This window comes from Melanaphis sacchari, unplaced genomic scaffold (genome assembly GCF_002803265.2).
Source record: "Melanaphis sacchari strain LSU unplaced genomic scaffold, SCAv2.0 Contig177_pilon_pilon, whole genome shotgun sequence".
In the NCBI taxonomy this organism is placed as follows: domain Eukaryota; kingdom Metazoa; phylum Arthropoda; class Insecta; order Hemiptera; family Aphididae; genus Melanaphis; species Melanaphis sacchari.
In genome coordinates, this window is record NW_020270834.1 from 721,082 (window position 1) to 736,401 (window position 15,320).

Consider the following 15,320-nt stretch of genomic DNA (forward strand, 5'->3'; position numbering starts at 1 on the left):
TATCTAAATATTTTATATTGCTTTAATTTTAACACTTGAAATATTTTTAAAATATTAAAATGTCAGTTTTTAATTTATAATTACTCATTAGTCATTACCATTTCAACAAATACTATAAAAATAAATATTTAAAAAAAAAATCATGTACCGACATTTACCAACTTAGTGGTTTACGTACAATGTAACAATAAATTACAATACACATTATATGTATATATGATACAATATCCAAAGCATGTAAAAATCCTGAAATACATTTTAAAGAGTATGCAGATCGAAAACCTATGGTTATATGTATTTTTTGTAAATTGAGTTCATAAAAATAAAATATTTAATATTACAATATTATATTATACCAACTCTATTATATTATTACTATTGTATATTTAATTCACACTAAGCACACACGATATTCTCTATGATATGGTATTTTGTCTTTCATTAAATTTATTAATTTTATATTTAACAACTATTAACGATGAATTTTATATTCACAACAAAATATGTTCGTTGTAAATTAACGTCTATTACGTGATACTACTTCAGACAATTAACTCTAATTTGCATACTTATTGGTCACGGTCCTATAGGAGTAATACACCTATAAGTTACCCATAATCATTAATAGTGCAAAATTATTCTTGATAAACTATGAAAAACATCTTATAAAAACTTTCACTTATACTTTAAATTATCAATGTTATAATTTCGACTAAAATTAATTTTACATAACTAAACAACTACAAGTTTATATAGGCTGATAAATTAAAAACTACAACAAAAAATATTTGGTCAAATTTACGTGCACGTATTATTGACGCAGTACAGTGATTCAGCAAGACAAATTATAAATTTAGTTCAATAAACACATAGATACATCACATAAAAACTTGCGACTGTAGTATAAGTTATTGCGACGATGCAATACGTACGGTTTCGAAAGAGAAAAAATACACGTTTCGGTGTTACATTGTTGTAAGTCTTAACCCTTAGATTTAAGGGACACAGCCTATACATATGATCACTGTGTGAGACTGTCGAAAACAAATTTCGAATTTTAACGGTGGGAAAAAAAACATAAATCATCGCAACGACCTGTTGCCGCTTGATAAGCCAACTCATAAGCAGTTCACACCGGTCGTATTATGTGCATTATGTACACGAAAATGGATACCTATTATAAACAACAAGAAATAGACAATAATTGATAGGTAAATGTAATGTGTACAACTATGATTCACACGCCTAACCAACGCAGGATTGCCTAGTATGTTCTATAAACGCAGTGGCGAAGCAAAAACGGGTGTGGTTTGAGCAGAGTGAAAAAATTTAGCGAGTTCCGCAAAACACGCGCGTCTAAAATCCAAACTTCTCGAGTGCTTCTATACGTCGCGTGCGGTGTGTGTGTAAAGCGAAAATTAATAAAATTTAATTTAATCTGTGCTTACGTAGTAAACCAACGTTTTCCCGTGTCTGTACGGCATTTGCGGCGATTCACCGTTCGAATTATTACAAAAGTATAATAATAACGTGCGTCGGCCGTCTACGGCGGTGTTCCTAACCTAATAACAATACTGCTGTTGCGTCTTTTGATACGTTCCACGGTCACGGTCTAACTGCTACTAAGCCCCGACCGGATGATGAAACGCGTGATGACGATACGTATTGTTATGTTTTACAGCGACGTTTTAGGGCGAATAGAAAAAGGCGTGTCGTTGTCCTGGGCCACAGTTGTCGACGCCGCGTGTTTCGCTTTATTGATCGCCCGTGCCGGTCGGGCGCAGGGATACTCAACATTCGGACGAGTGCGACCGACTGTTCGCGAACTGGAAGTGAACGGTTGAAGGAACTCGAAGGGACGTCGGTCACAGAACATTCGCCGATTAGTCGCACACATTGTACCACTGTTGGCTACTTGAAGCAATTTTTGGTTTTGATAAACTATAATAACGAAATTAAACGAATAAAATGTTTGTGAATGATAACGATGACTGATGATCGGAATTGCAGGCACAATGCTACACATAGTCAGAATTTCATTTGTGGAGGAGTAAGGTCCGTTTTAAAAAAAAAACACAGGACATAAAAATAGTTAATAACTTTAAACGTTTGAATATTTAAAATAAAATTTAATACATTTAATTTAATATAGAATAAATGTTCTAAAAAAAAAAAAAATATATTAATAATATTAAATAATATAAATATTAATATAAGTATTATTAATAATAATAATAATGTTATATTATCTTGTAGGTAACATTGTATACATAAAACTGTCGGTATGATAACTATAATTTATACATAATCTTTTTTTTTTTTTTTTTGATATTATACTCAAAACATAGTTTGGTGAAATAATTATTTCCCAGTGATTATAAAAGAGTCAGATCTATTAAATGATCATGTATAATTATATATTGAAGTACGAAGTGTTTGTATATTTACTTTTTTTAACGTCGTAAATAATCGTTCAACTTATATTGTTAAAAAAAGTTGCCATCATTCGTTAGACAATTTTTTTTTTATATTTGGTAAAAATTAGAATCACACGAGCTTCCGATTTTCATAATATCTGTAGGGATTTATATATTATATTGTTTTCCAATTTTCATATCGAGGTAAATAAACACTCAATTTATGCTTTTCAGACATTATTTATGTTCATAACTAATGCTAAGATTTGTTTCTTTTTACTTTTTTATCTAAATCGAGTTTTTGGTATTTCTATAGATAATAAAATATTATTTTTTTTAATCAAATCTGTTCAGGCCTGGAATAAGCCAAAAAAAAAAAAAAAATTAACTAAGCGTAGCAAAAAAATTGAATATGTTTTATAATACTCTTTTAAGGTAGAGTAATAATTAATAAGTAATAACTAATAATTATCCCGTTAAATCGTAACACCAAGAATTTTAATCTCAGCTTCAAATTTTAATGTATATAGTTAAAAAGTTTATTGTAAAATTATTGAAAATTATTGGTTTGCTTTTTTTTGCATATATAATTCAGCGTTTTTACAATATCCATAGCATGGTTGACAATAGATGAACGATTACGTGATTAGGATCTTGCGAACATGACAAATGAAATTCACTCTTCCATAAACAATTGTTACGAATAAAAAATAACGCAATTCCAAATAATTTTTTTTTATTACTGCCAAAAATGAAGAAAAATGAATAAATAAATACATACATATATTATATACATATATATATATATATATAGAGAGAGAGAGAGAGAGAGATACGATAATATAATAAACATAAAATCACATACATTTCTTTAAATTACGCCAGCCATTCCAATTTTTTCAACCAATTATATTGAAATTAAAGTTTCTTTTGATTCAATTTTCAAACAGAAAAACATAAAATTTTGTTGAAATAATCAATGCCATTTTAAAAATTAGATACTTTAAAAAATGTCGTTATGGATAATAAACGAATTACTTTGAAACTGTTTCAATATCAATAAAATTGATACTCACAATGTTGGATGCATAAATCGATGTACTAGACGCTGATTGATTGTATTCTTGACTTTCGTTATTTTGATTTAATGATGCATCAATAAATAGTTTTTTTGGCATCGGTTTAACAAAACTATCAAACGCACTTTTATTCATACTTGATGATTAGTTAAGAAAGAACCAAAACGAAACGAAATAAAAATTACTTTTTTGTATAAAATATGCCTGCGTTTGTCGACTGACGACTAGGTACAGGATATAATTTACTTTGCATCTTATACATTCTACACGACGTGCGACGACACATTAAAAATAATAAAATATAATATATACGAATAAACGATCTATTTCTGTTGATAATAAACAATATTGTGATTGTTATATTACAATATAAATGTATTTCAATGTATTATAATGAATAGTGTATACTTCCTTATCTATGCGATTGTATTTATGAAGGTTTTTTCATATTTATGTGCGTATCAATATTTCGCAATACAATTTAATATTATTTTGAATTATACATATCATTATAATCATAATAGTTATTAGTTATGCTAGTTATAGATGTAAAAAAATTCTCACATCGTAAAAACTATTTCAAAAATTTTAAACTTATATGCATTCTCATATTTATTCTAGTATACTACGTTCTATTAATATGCCGAGTGAGAACAAAATACGTTCCATAGTGTTGTAAATTTTAAAACATTTACTTTCTTTGTGCATATTTTAAACTTTAGTTCTATTTCAATATTGATTGAGCATGGATTATAATTGTTAGAAAATATTTTAAGATTGTTTAACTTTATTTACTATTTACAATACATTAAATTTTCTTGTCTCATGACTGGACAAGTATTTTAGTCGATATTTTATGATAATTTTTTATGATATAAAACAAAATTATACTAACATTTTACCCTTTTACGCGAAACAATATCGTGATAAATAATATAGTGGACAAAATAAAAACAAAATATCAACATCAAATATAGTACCTTATATTAAATATTGTTATCATAAAGTTTTTAAAATTTGAAACTTAAAAATTAAGATGCTTTAAGTAAAAATTCTACCACCGGTTTGTACTTAAAAACAATTACAAAAGGTAAAATTATGCCAGAATATATATATATATATATATATTAAAATAGTTTTACTTACACCTCTGTGTAGTTAAATCTCTTATCCTAAAATAATATATCATGCAAATTTCACTACGGTTTTTTTTCATATTTAAAAAAGTGGGCAACCAAAAATAAAATTCTCCCTCCTCTCTCTTCAAAAATTCTAAGTGAGCTTCTGTTTATGCATCATGAAAGTTGTGCACAAAATGTAAAACTGACGATTTTTAGTTATGCACACAGCACATACGAATTAACACAATTTTATTTACGATTTTTCGATAATTATTATGATGTTTTGTCACAGCTACAATAATATTTTACTTGAAGTACGTTGTACGAGCTATATGTATATTTAACCGAAAAAACTCGGTATGTAATATTTAACACAAGATCACCAAATTTTTATCCGAAAGACAAGAACTTTATTTGTGCAATATAGCGTTTAAATATTTTTCTATAGCGCGAACAGATTTCGAAGAATCGATTTATAATTGTATAAATATACGTCATTTTATTATTAACATTGAATAGAAGAATTTTAATCGATGATCATATCATTATATTTACAGTGTGCCTCAATTTCAATGTGTCCACCATTTACTTTTTTTCTAATTGTTATTCTTAAAATATTATTTTATTAATGAGCATTTTTCAATTTATATGGTTGAAATAATATAGTTAACCTAATGATAATATTATTACAATATTTTGAATGCTAAATTAATCTAATTTAAATGCTTGTATTTTATGCATATTTACGAATGCTTAAGCTTTAAACGGGCAGTTGAGTTAAGTTAGCCATACACATAATATAAGCTAGTTAATTATATAACATAGAATAAAATCTATTAATTTGTTTATTGACCATGAATAAAATTGGTCATTGGTGACTGGGTCATTACATGATATAATATTTAACATTAAAAATAAATATATTAAGGATATTAATGTCAATTATTTTTAATAAATGCTATAATAATACAATTTGTTTTGGTATTTATTCTAGGTTTAAATAAATCAAACAAAATAAACATAATTTTTGTCCTTATAGCTATGAGACTCAGATCAAAATTATTATCACACAAATAAAATAAAGGTGGGGACAATGACCAATTCATAAATCATAATACCTTATAATATAATATTATTATAAAAAAACAACAATGTGCCTATATTTAAAAAAATATATTAATTATTTAAATAAAGAACATCAATCAAATATTAATTATTGCAATAGATAAATAAACAAATAATAGCTATAAATACAATTTATTATTATGAGTGAAGAAAACGCTACAATCATAAATAATTCATAATAAATTTAGTATTTAGCTTACAAATTTAATATATTTATACACTGTATATTTTATGTAGCGGTGGTAATGAATATTGGCAGCTTATGATATTTTGTTTAAATACAAGTGTTTAGTATTTTACACAATTTTTATTTAATTTTTAATAATTAAATTATTATAAGTGCAGTTATAATTTTTAACAAATTATATTAAATAAATTTTTAAATAAAATACTTAAGGTCTTAAGATATAATAGCTATATAGTATTTTTCATTAAGCGTCTGAGATATTTACAGGAAACTGGGTCAGTCAGTATCATACTTTTTTTCGTTCAAAAAACAAGAAACGGGTGGGAACTGTTTACCATAATACTGCCACCTAGTCCCGTATTGTTTATTCACCAATTTTTAATACATTATACATGGATTGGAGCTTCTAACCACCCTGAATAATTGGCTTTCGGCCCACAGAATTAAACCACATTTAACCTAACAGTTCACCTCTTGCCTGCCTGTAACCTCTACAGCCTCCTTCAAACCGCGTATCGTATCCACCATCCTGCCAAATGCTAACATCTGTTTTTCCGCAGACGCCTCAATCCGTCGTCTCAACGATGTATCATCTAGGAGGAGCTCATGCTATGACTTAAAATCGTATCAGGGACTTCCTAGAGTCGAATTAATGACGAAGGTTATAATTTATAACAACGAAATAACACGAAAAACTAAAGAAGTCATGTAGTAATAGTGTGACATTCTATATATCATACCAGTTTTAGGATTTAAAAACTTAAGAAGTCAAGTACCACTATTTTTTCAGTAATAATTATTACAAAATTATTTACACAAATTGAATTGTGCGAAAAATAAAAACCAACACACATCACCGTTTGATAAATATTTATAGTATAAATATCAAATTTCGTTATAATATAAATAAAATTAAGAACATGTGTATGATAAGTATTATTATGAATTTAGTATTTTTATTTCGTTGTTGATACAACTACTAAAGCTGTACGTATATAGTAAATTCAACGAATAACTATCATAAATGTTTATAAAGTTAAAAACTTAACTTTAAATTATAGGCATTATCCTCCTTTGTCGGAATTAATTATTCAATATTATTATCATTAAATTTCACATTTCTGGGTCCTGTACATTGTACCTGATATACGTGTCGTATCAATTATGCTTAGTCGTTTACCTGTAATTATTGAGTTATAATTTTACAATGCAGAAAGCTCTATAAAAGAACTCGATAGCGATATTTTTTAAGAATTTAAATAGAAGCCATATTATAACTATGCACGTGTCGTGTGAATGTGAGCGTATTAACTTTTAATTTATTCAATACTCATTACTCATTAGTTTGTGTGATAGTAAGTATAGGAGAGATAGCGGGACGCTTCCATATTTGCACGCACATATCATTGATATCAGTAATTGATAATAATTTATTAGTTTTCAGCAAAAACCATGTACTTTTTCTTCATCGTATACAAAAAAAAAAAAACTATTATTGTGCTGAAAAATCTAAAAACATATTTAAATTCTTTATGGAATACTTTCAAATCGACCGTACCACTTTTATGGTTATTTTTATTAAGTTCAGTGTATAATAACTAATATTAAAAAATTCTTCAATTTTTACATTTTAAAACCAAAATTATAGGGAAAATAAGAGTTGAAATTTTAAAAATTGAGATGATTAATCTCAACTGAATTTCATGAAAAATTCAAATATGTTTTAGAATTTCTTATCGAACCTTTAAGTATTGAATTACCTTTTAAACCACACTTATTATAATCATTCAATTTCCAATTTATGTACCATGTACTTATTGCATTTATTCTCAATGGTTCACCTGTAATTATTAAACTATTCAGCTATCTACATTATAGCAATTACTGCAGATGACTCTTTTTGAGTAAATAATAAAAATAATGAAAAAAAAAAATTATATTCAGTTAATTACTAAATATAACAATTATTATAATTTAAAATTTGAAAAAAAAATACATGATTAAATAAATATATTATACATAATTTAAATCTCAAATGTACCAAAAAAAATAAATTATCGAGAATTTTTGTTAAATATAATTGCAATTTTTAAACTAAAGACTATCGTCGTGTATTCAGGCATAGTTGAAATATTGTGCTCATACAAAGTTGTTTTGATTATGGTAATATTTTCAGTTTAAATGAAAAACAGAGCTCTTATAATAATAATATATGCCTAATGAATATAAAAGGAAATTTAAAATGTACGTAAAAACTATTTTATGCGAATAATAAAAGTACTAGTACCATGCCATAAAATAAACGGCCGGTTGATTGTCTGTACATTTTTGATAGTTAATTTAAATTTGTAAAAACAAAATATAACGCTGATTGCTAAATTTTGTTATTAATATATAAAATTATATTGTATATAATCAATTTCATATTTTAATTTTTGATTTTTTGAATAAAATCATAAAGATAACAAAGATAATTGTTTAATAAACTCATTTAAGTAGTGGGCTGTTTTTCAAAGTATATTTGCCATGACTAAGGCTCGAAACCTAATGCACTTATGCACGTATAAGATGTACAAAGATAGCACTAATGTGCTTTAAAAATACACACTTATTATTTTTCTTACTCACAATTTTTATAAACAACAATTTTTTGTTAAAAATTATTTTTTTATTTTATAATTTGTACTAAATATTTATTAATAAAAATAGGATATTATATGTCAACTAAGGACTTGAAAAACACAATAAAGTAATACCTAGTGAAAACCTTCAAAATAAAATTTAGATTATTAAGTCTTTTTTTAATTGTCAAATTTTCAAATTGTATAATAAATATATCATTAATTATCAAATATGCTCTGAAAAATGATAAAATTAAAAATATGCTCTTAAAACTAAAAAATCACTAAATATGCAAAAATATGCACTATAAACTTTTAATATTATTTTCGTAGAATGGTGAAATTAATTTCAAGCTTACTTAGCAATAAATCTATTACCTCAAAAAACATGCAAATGCAATAATTTTCGAGTCCAATAATCATGACATTGAAATCCAAATTGTTTGTACAACATACTATATATGTCATCATTAATGCCGTAATCAGGTTTAATAAATCAAGTCCGGTGATAAATAATGTATATATTTTATTTTCATTTAATTATTTACAAATATTTTATAATTCTGTGATCAACGTAAGTAAATATGCTAAGTATTTTCCGCTTACTCGTAAAATCGTAAATTAATTTGAATACCCAAAATTTGATTAAACACGTGATTATTTACTCTGGCAGAAATAAAATATTGTTCTTGACCACGGTCTCTTTATCTCACATATCTCTTGCAAGCTTTTTACAACCTATTCCATTAATTTTGTACTAACATTTATTTATTCCACATTTTACATTCCCATGCTACCTACGTACAATCCTAAATATGATTAGATTGAGCCTAAAGAATAACCTAATTGAATCCAAAAAATAATGCCAATGAGTCTAAAAAAAATGTCATTTAAGAAATTTTTTGCTCTATTTTACAGATTTAAAGGACTAGTAATTAATATAAAACACAATTTGCAAACAATTATACATAAAGTATAAAATATTAACAAAATATTATAATTACTACACAATATGTATTGTATTGCAATTAAATTTTTTTTATTCACTATTATTATTATTATTATTATTATTGTCAATAAGTACCATTCTATTGACCATACCGCTGATTTATATATGTATGAAAACGGCCATTTCATCTTATCCTGCATATATTGTTAGAGTTACAAATATCGTAAATAAGATGACAATGACACTATTCCATAAATTAGTTATTAAATATTAAATTTATCCTGAATTTAAATAACTTGGATTATGGTTTTAATCTTAATTTTGAAGCTACTTTTTTCATTTTTATGTTTATAAATTAAAAATACTATAGCAACACATGGCTTTACAACATATAATCAGTGTTTTACCATAATAAATTGAGAAAAAATTCTAATAAATACACGATTAACGGCATTATAATTATGCATTAGTTTAATACACTAATATTTTTAACAAACAATAACATTTAAATAGATACCAATGTTATTATTCACTTAACTTATTGTCTATTTGAACAAAAATTACTTCCTTAACACCTAGTTCACAAACTACATGTTTTACCTATTTCATTTGACTTCTATTTTCACGCCTTTAAGTGTGGCAAAATTATTATTAATTTTATTGTAAAAAAAAATAGATTATAAATTAGCCTCTGTCATGAAATATGTACATAGCTATATACTTTTAAATCAAACTTCAAATAAATAAAAAAAATTTTCGTAAATGTGATCAAATATCAACTATACGATCTATGGATTTCACAAAGTAATTAATAAATTAAAAATGTATAATGGATACAAATATATTAATAAAAAATGATACATTGCTGTCATCACTCATATCATGTAAATATTTTATAGATACAATAAACAAAAATCGTAGACGATTATTATTTATGTTTAATTTCTTATTGAATGTTGTCGTTAAAACAATTATTCATAGAATTTGAAAATATATTTCTAGACACAATTCAAGGTTTTACATAGGTCGTTATTATAATACATATTTTAACTTAACATGGGCACTACACGAATATACTATACACCTATATTTGCCATACGGTGGTGATCACGACGACTGAAAAATGAGAAACCGTTATTTCAAAACGTGCCTACGCAATATCAAATTTCTGTATTATGCAATTGAATTGTCGACAAACATAGAAATGTTCCAACTTTAAGATTACATAATATTATCTATTATTTATAGCAAATATTATTCATACAAAAAAATACAAATTATGTATCTAAATAAAATGTTTTGAATCACGGCGCTGTGTGTTCACAGATTTTTTTTCTTAGCCTACATTTTAATTTATTTAGCATAAATTGGCGTTATTTACTTAATAACATTAATTATATATTTTTATATTTAATTACCCATATCATGAAAATAAAATATTTATTTAATTATTTTAAAATAATAGAGAAATTTTAAAATACTAAGGTTATCTATAAAATTGCATGAATGTTACTATAATTTATATTAATTTCTATTTGAATAGCCTAACCGGATATTTCGAACGAATTAAGGGAGTCTGTTTAATAAAGCATCCTAGTCTTCATTGATAAACAATATTATATTTTGATTACACTTTCAGCAAAATGCATTTATAAATTATTCTATTCTATACAGTTACTAAACATGATTTATAAATTGGCTGTAAAATTAAGGTTAGGAAAAATAGTACATAAAAGTAATTTTGTCAAATACCCAATTAACTAATGACTTTAATGTATACAAACAATTGATTGCAATTTAATTTAATAACAAAAAAGTTAAAAGAATTAATATATTTGTAATGTTTAGTATAAAATATGTGAAAAGTGAACTTCATTTGTTTGTAAACCATATACACTCAAACTATTTAATTTATACGAATTTTTAGCTAAATAATGATTTATTTGTAAACACTTATTTCAAAAATATTTATATTTTAAATTTACATTGTAAGACAATTTCAACTGATTACCAACATTTTTATAACAAGCAACTCATATAAAATTAAATATAAATAAGTAAGAAGACATAAACATATAAATATCAATTTTTATTTATAGACAAAATAGTTTACTTAAATACCTACTAACGACCGGTATAAATTACAATAAAATATTCACATGGTCCGATGATTCAGACATCAATTATTATAGGTAGCTTTTTTTAATTTACAAAACTGACTCACTCAACGATCTTCAACATTTTAAACAACAATTACATCACCAGTAAAATAAATCCTTATTTTTCCTGTACCTACCACTCCGCATAATCGTTACGTATATAATGTAATATTAATATATTATATTTATATACATATAATATAAATAAATAGAAATTAAATTTTGGAATTGTAGAGAACTGAGCGGTTAGTAGTTAGAGAAGTATTAAAATGCATTATTCGTATTTATAAAATATAACTTAAATATTTAACTACTTAATGCGTGGGTAATGAAGGCAGTGAATGGTGAATATATTTAAATAACAAACGCCTATAGAAAAAAAAAAACGCTGAATAATATTATATTTATCACCTATTTATACGTCATATGTATATCTTATTGTTTTTTTTGCATTTATATACATTGCTCTCTTTTCTACTTATCTCCTATTATCATAGTATTATACATCTTGAACAGGTTTTTATTTATCAATATAAGTTACGCATTTCCGCTTTTTATTTGTATATAGGTCTATATGATTATCGCAAATAGATATGAATACAATTTGATATTTTTTATAATAATTTAAAATTTTAATTAACTATTCACTAATGAACTATAAATTTTAACTGCAGATACTACAGATCAAATGAGATTGCAAACATTGAAACATAATATTATAAATAACCATATTATACCATGCACCAACAACAGTAAAATAATTGTTTTTTCGTTGATATACCTATTATAACGGTTAATATACTCTCAATGATATTAAGTTTTCAACATTATATTTTATTATCATACTAATTCAACTGAAATATTAAAAAAAAAAAAACTATTCTGAACTAAACACATTTAAAAATTTAAACAATTACTTAACATAATTCAAATAACTTATGATATTTTTACTCAATTCCCCAGTAAAACTATTATAGTTTTACAAATTTTTATCTGTTATTGCAGAGTATTTGTCTCGCTTCGCTAACCTTAACACAAAACATAGCCATGTTATTGTTCTATGGCGTGTAAACTGTATGAAAGTAATAATAAATCATCGAATTTAAAAAGTATTAGAGAGGAATTTGTTTTCTCGTAATATATAATATAATGTATTCTTCTAAGTACTATGTACTTATAAAAAATACATATTAATTTCAAAATATTCCGTTTTTTTTTTTAATTGTTTTATTATTAGTAGTAGAAAGCTGAAATAATATATATTAAAATGAATAATCCTGTTCAGCTGAACCTCATCACATTTTATCTAAAAAGTCATTAAATATTAATACTTTCACTCTAGTTCAAACTTTTAAATTTAAACGGTTTTCAACAAGTTTAATATTTAAATACTTTTCTGTTAAATTTAAAATTGTTATGATTTATTATGAATAACATAAAATTACATATATATTAAATAAAAATATCAATAATTATATATACGTCTAAACTAAACAATTGCACAAACTACAAAAAAAAAAAACTAAATTAATTACAATTAAAAAAAAAAAACACTTTAAATCAGGCTTTAAGCATTTTAAATTTATTTGGTATTCACTTAATTATGTGTTTTAAAAAATATGATTTTAGTTGTGTCAATGAGGATATTATAAGCTATTTTCAATAAAGATTTTATAACTTTTTCTCTCAAAATTATGCATTAAATCCCCTACATTTTTTTTTTTTTTTTATAGTTATATAAATAATTACAAAATAACAAATATTTTTATCACTAAAATAAAATAAAGAAATGAGATAGACCGTAAAAAACACAAGACATACAAAAAAATTAAAACATAATATACCATGAGAGTTAAATTTAACTTAATGTTACACATATAGATATACCTAATACGATGTTTATAGATCGAAATTCACGAATAATAGAAAACATTACTGTTTATTGTCTATTTGAAGTCTCATATTATACCGCTACGTGGACTTCATTTTCAACTGAGAAAGAGAAAGCTGACCTGAATACTTTATGCATATGATAGGTGTATAGTAAAAATTTTAATACAATACACTCCATAAGAACATGTCTCGAAATTTAAGGTTCAATGGTCGTACATAATAATATATATATATTGTACATTTTGCTTATCAAGTTAATTTTTACTTATTTAATACTTTAGTTTATATAAATTCTCGATCATCGATATAATAAAATATCACAAAAACAACGGACACGATTAATATTGTTTACTATATGCACACTATATAGGTTATAGTTTTTGGGTAAGCGCAACACGTACCAGTAGTTTATCATAATATGAAATACGTGCCAGATATTAGAAAATTACTCTAATATATAATAATACTTAAAAAACTAAAAGTCTAAACTGAGATGATCTAAAACTAGTAATCATTATTTAAAATTGAAGAAATAACTTATAAAACATTAATTCAAGAATGACACAAACGGAATACGTTTCCAGAATTTTTACAGCTTTAATAACATTCTAAATTTTAAAAACTAAATAAACTGCTTAGTTCAATTCCCGAAATAAAATATATTCGGATTTCTAATATTTCGATGGTCGCGCTTTCAAATGTATAATTGTAAAAACATCATCTCACGTTAAGGTAAATGAAGCGAAACAACAAGTACCCAACACAATCTGTTATTTAGACTATAGCTCTCTATGTTTTTACTATTCTTATTATAGTATATTTTTACTATAATTAGAATATTGAAAATCAACATGTTTGACAATATTAATTAGTTAAAAATATTTGTTCATTTATTTCGTAACTTTAAGCGAAAATGATTATTTGAAAATAAGATTATTTATTGTAAGGTAATAATGAATATTGATAGAGTTTAAGAACACGACATTTCCATTTTTTAATTGACATTTAAATCATAAGTCTATAAATAATAAACTTAAACAACGATTACATATCTCTTTTAGACTTTTAGTGTTTACTACAACCAAATTATAATCATGAGTTGTAATATTTAAAGCATAAGCAAAATAAATATGTACTTGTAAACGTTTTTCAGTTTTTAACAATTAAATAATACTTAAAATGGTATTTTTAATTTTGTTACATAATTAAATGTTGATGATGTATTAATAATAATAAGTTGTTTACCTATTAACAACCTATGATTATATTTAACAAAGTCAAATAATTACTTTGAAACCATCAGCTACAATAATTTAAAATAACTAATTTCAATCAAGCATCATAATTTTAAATAATTTACAGTTTAGAATATTAATTATATTCATATATAAACCCACACACTAGCTATATTGATCACATGCTAGAAGATACATTTTAGGCGATCAATTTCCAAATAAACATTTTTAAATTTTTAAAATATAGACTATAAAAACAGATTTTTATTCTGAATTTCGCATTGAACTTATACTGCATTAATTGCTATACACTATGAACGGGCCGGGAACGACACAATAATAGGCCGTGACGCCCGGTCACCAAATACTTCGCGCGCTGGAATCACACGCCGACCGATCTGTGTATGTGTGTATGTGTGTGTAGCAGTTCAATAGAAGTGGACGGGATCGCCGAGCAAGACTATTGAACGCTAGTGTGTGGTGGGTGTGTAGGTGTGTATATGTGTCGGTGTGTGCTTAAAACTAAAATAAAAG

General features: G+C 25.0%; 1 protein-coding gene across 4 annotated transcripts in view; it reads right to left on the bottom strand.

Moving 5' to 3' along the window:
• The window catches only part of LOC112592464 (calpain-A), a 45,315-nt gene that overhangs the window by 7,173 nt on the left and 22,822 nt on the right, over positions 1-15,320 (bottom strand). The window contains exon 1 of one of the 4 annotated variants that reach the window (XM_025336520.1): positions 3,494-3,721. The exons of 2 other annotated variants lie outside the window; for them this stretch is intronic. In XM_025336520.1, coding sequence (XP_025192305.1) covers positions 3,494-3,631 — 138 coding nt within the window. In that variant the 5' untranslated portion in view covers positions 3,632-3,721. Of the gene's footprint in view, positions 1-1,448; positions 1,663-3,493; positions 3,722-15,320 lie in introns of those variants that run through there. One more of the 4 variants, XM_025336522.1, reaches the window with a different exon arrangement.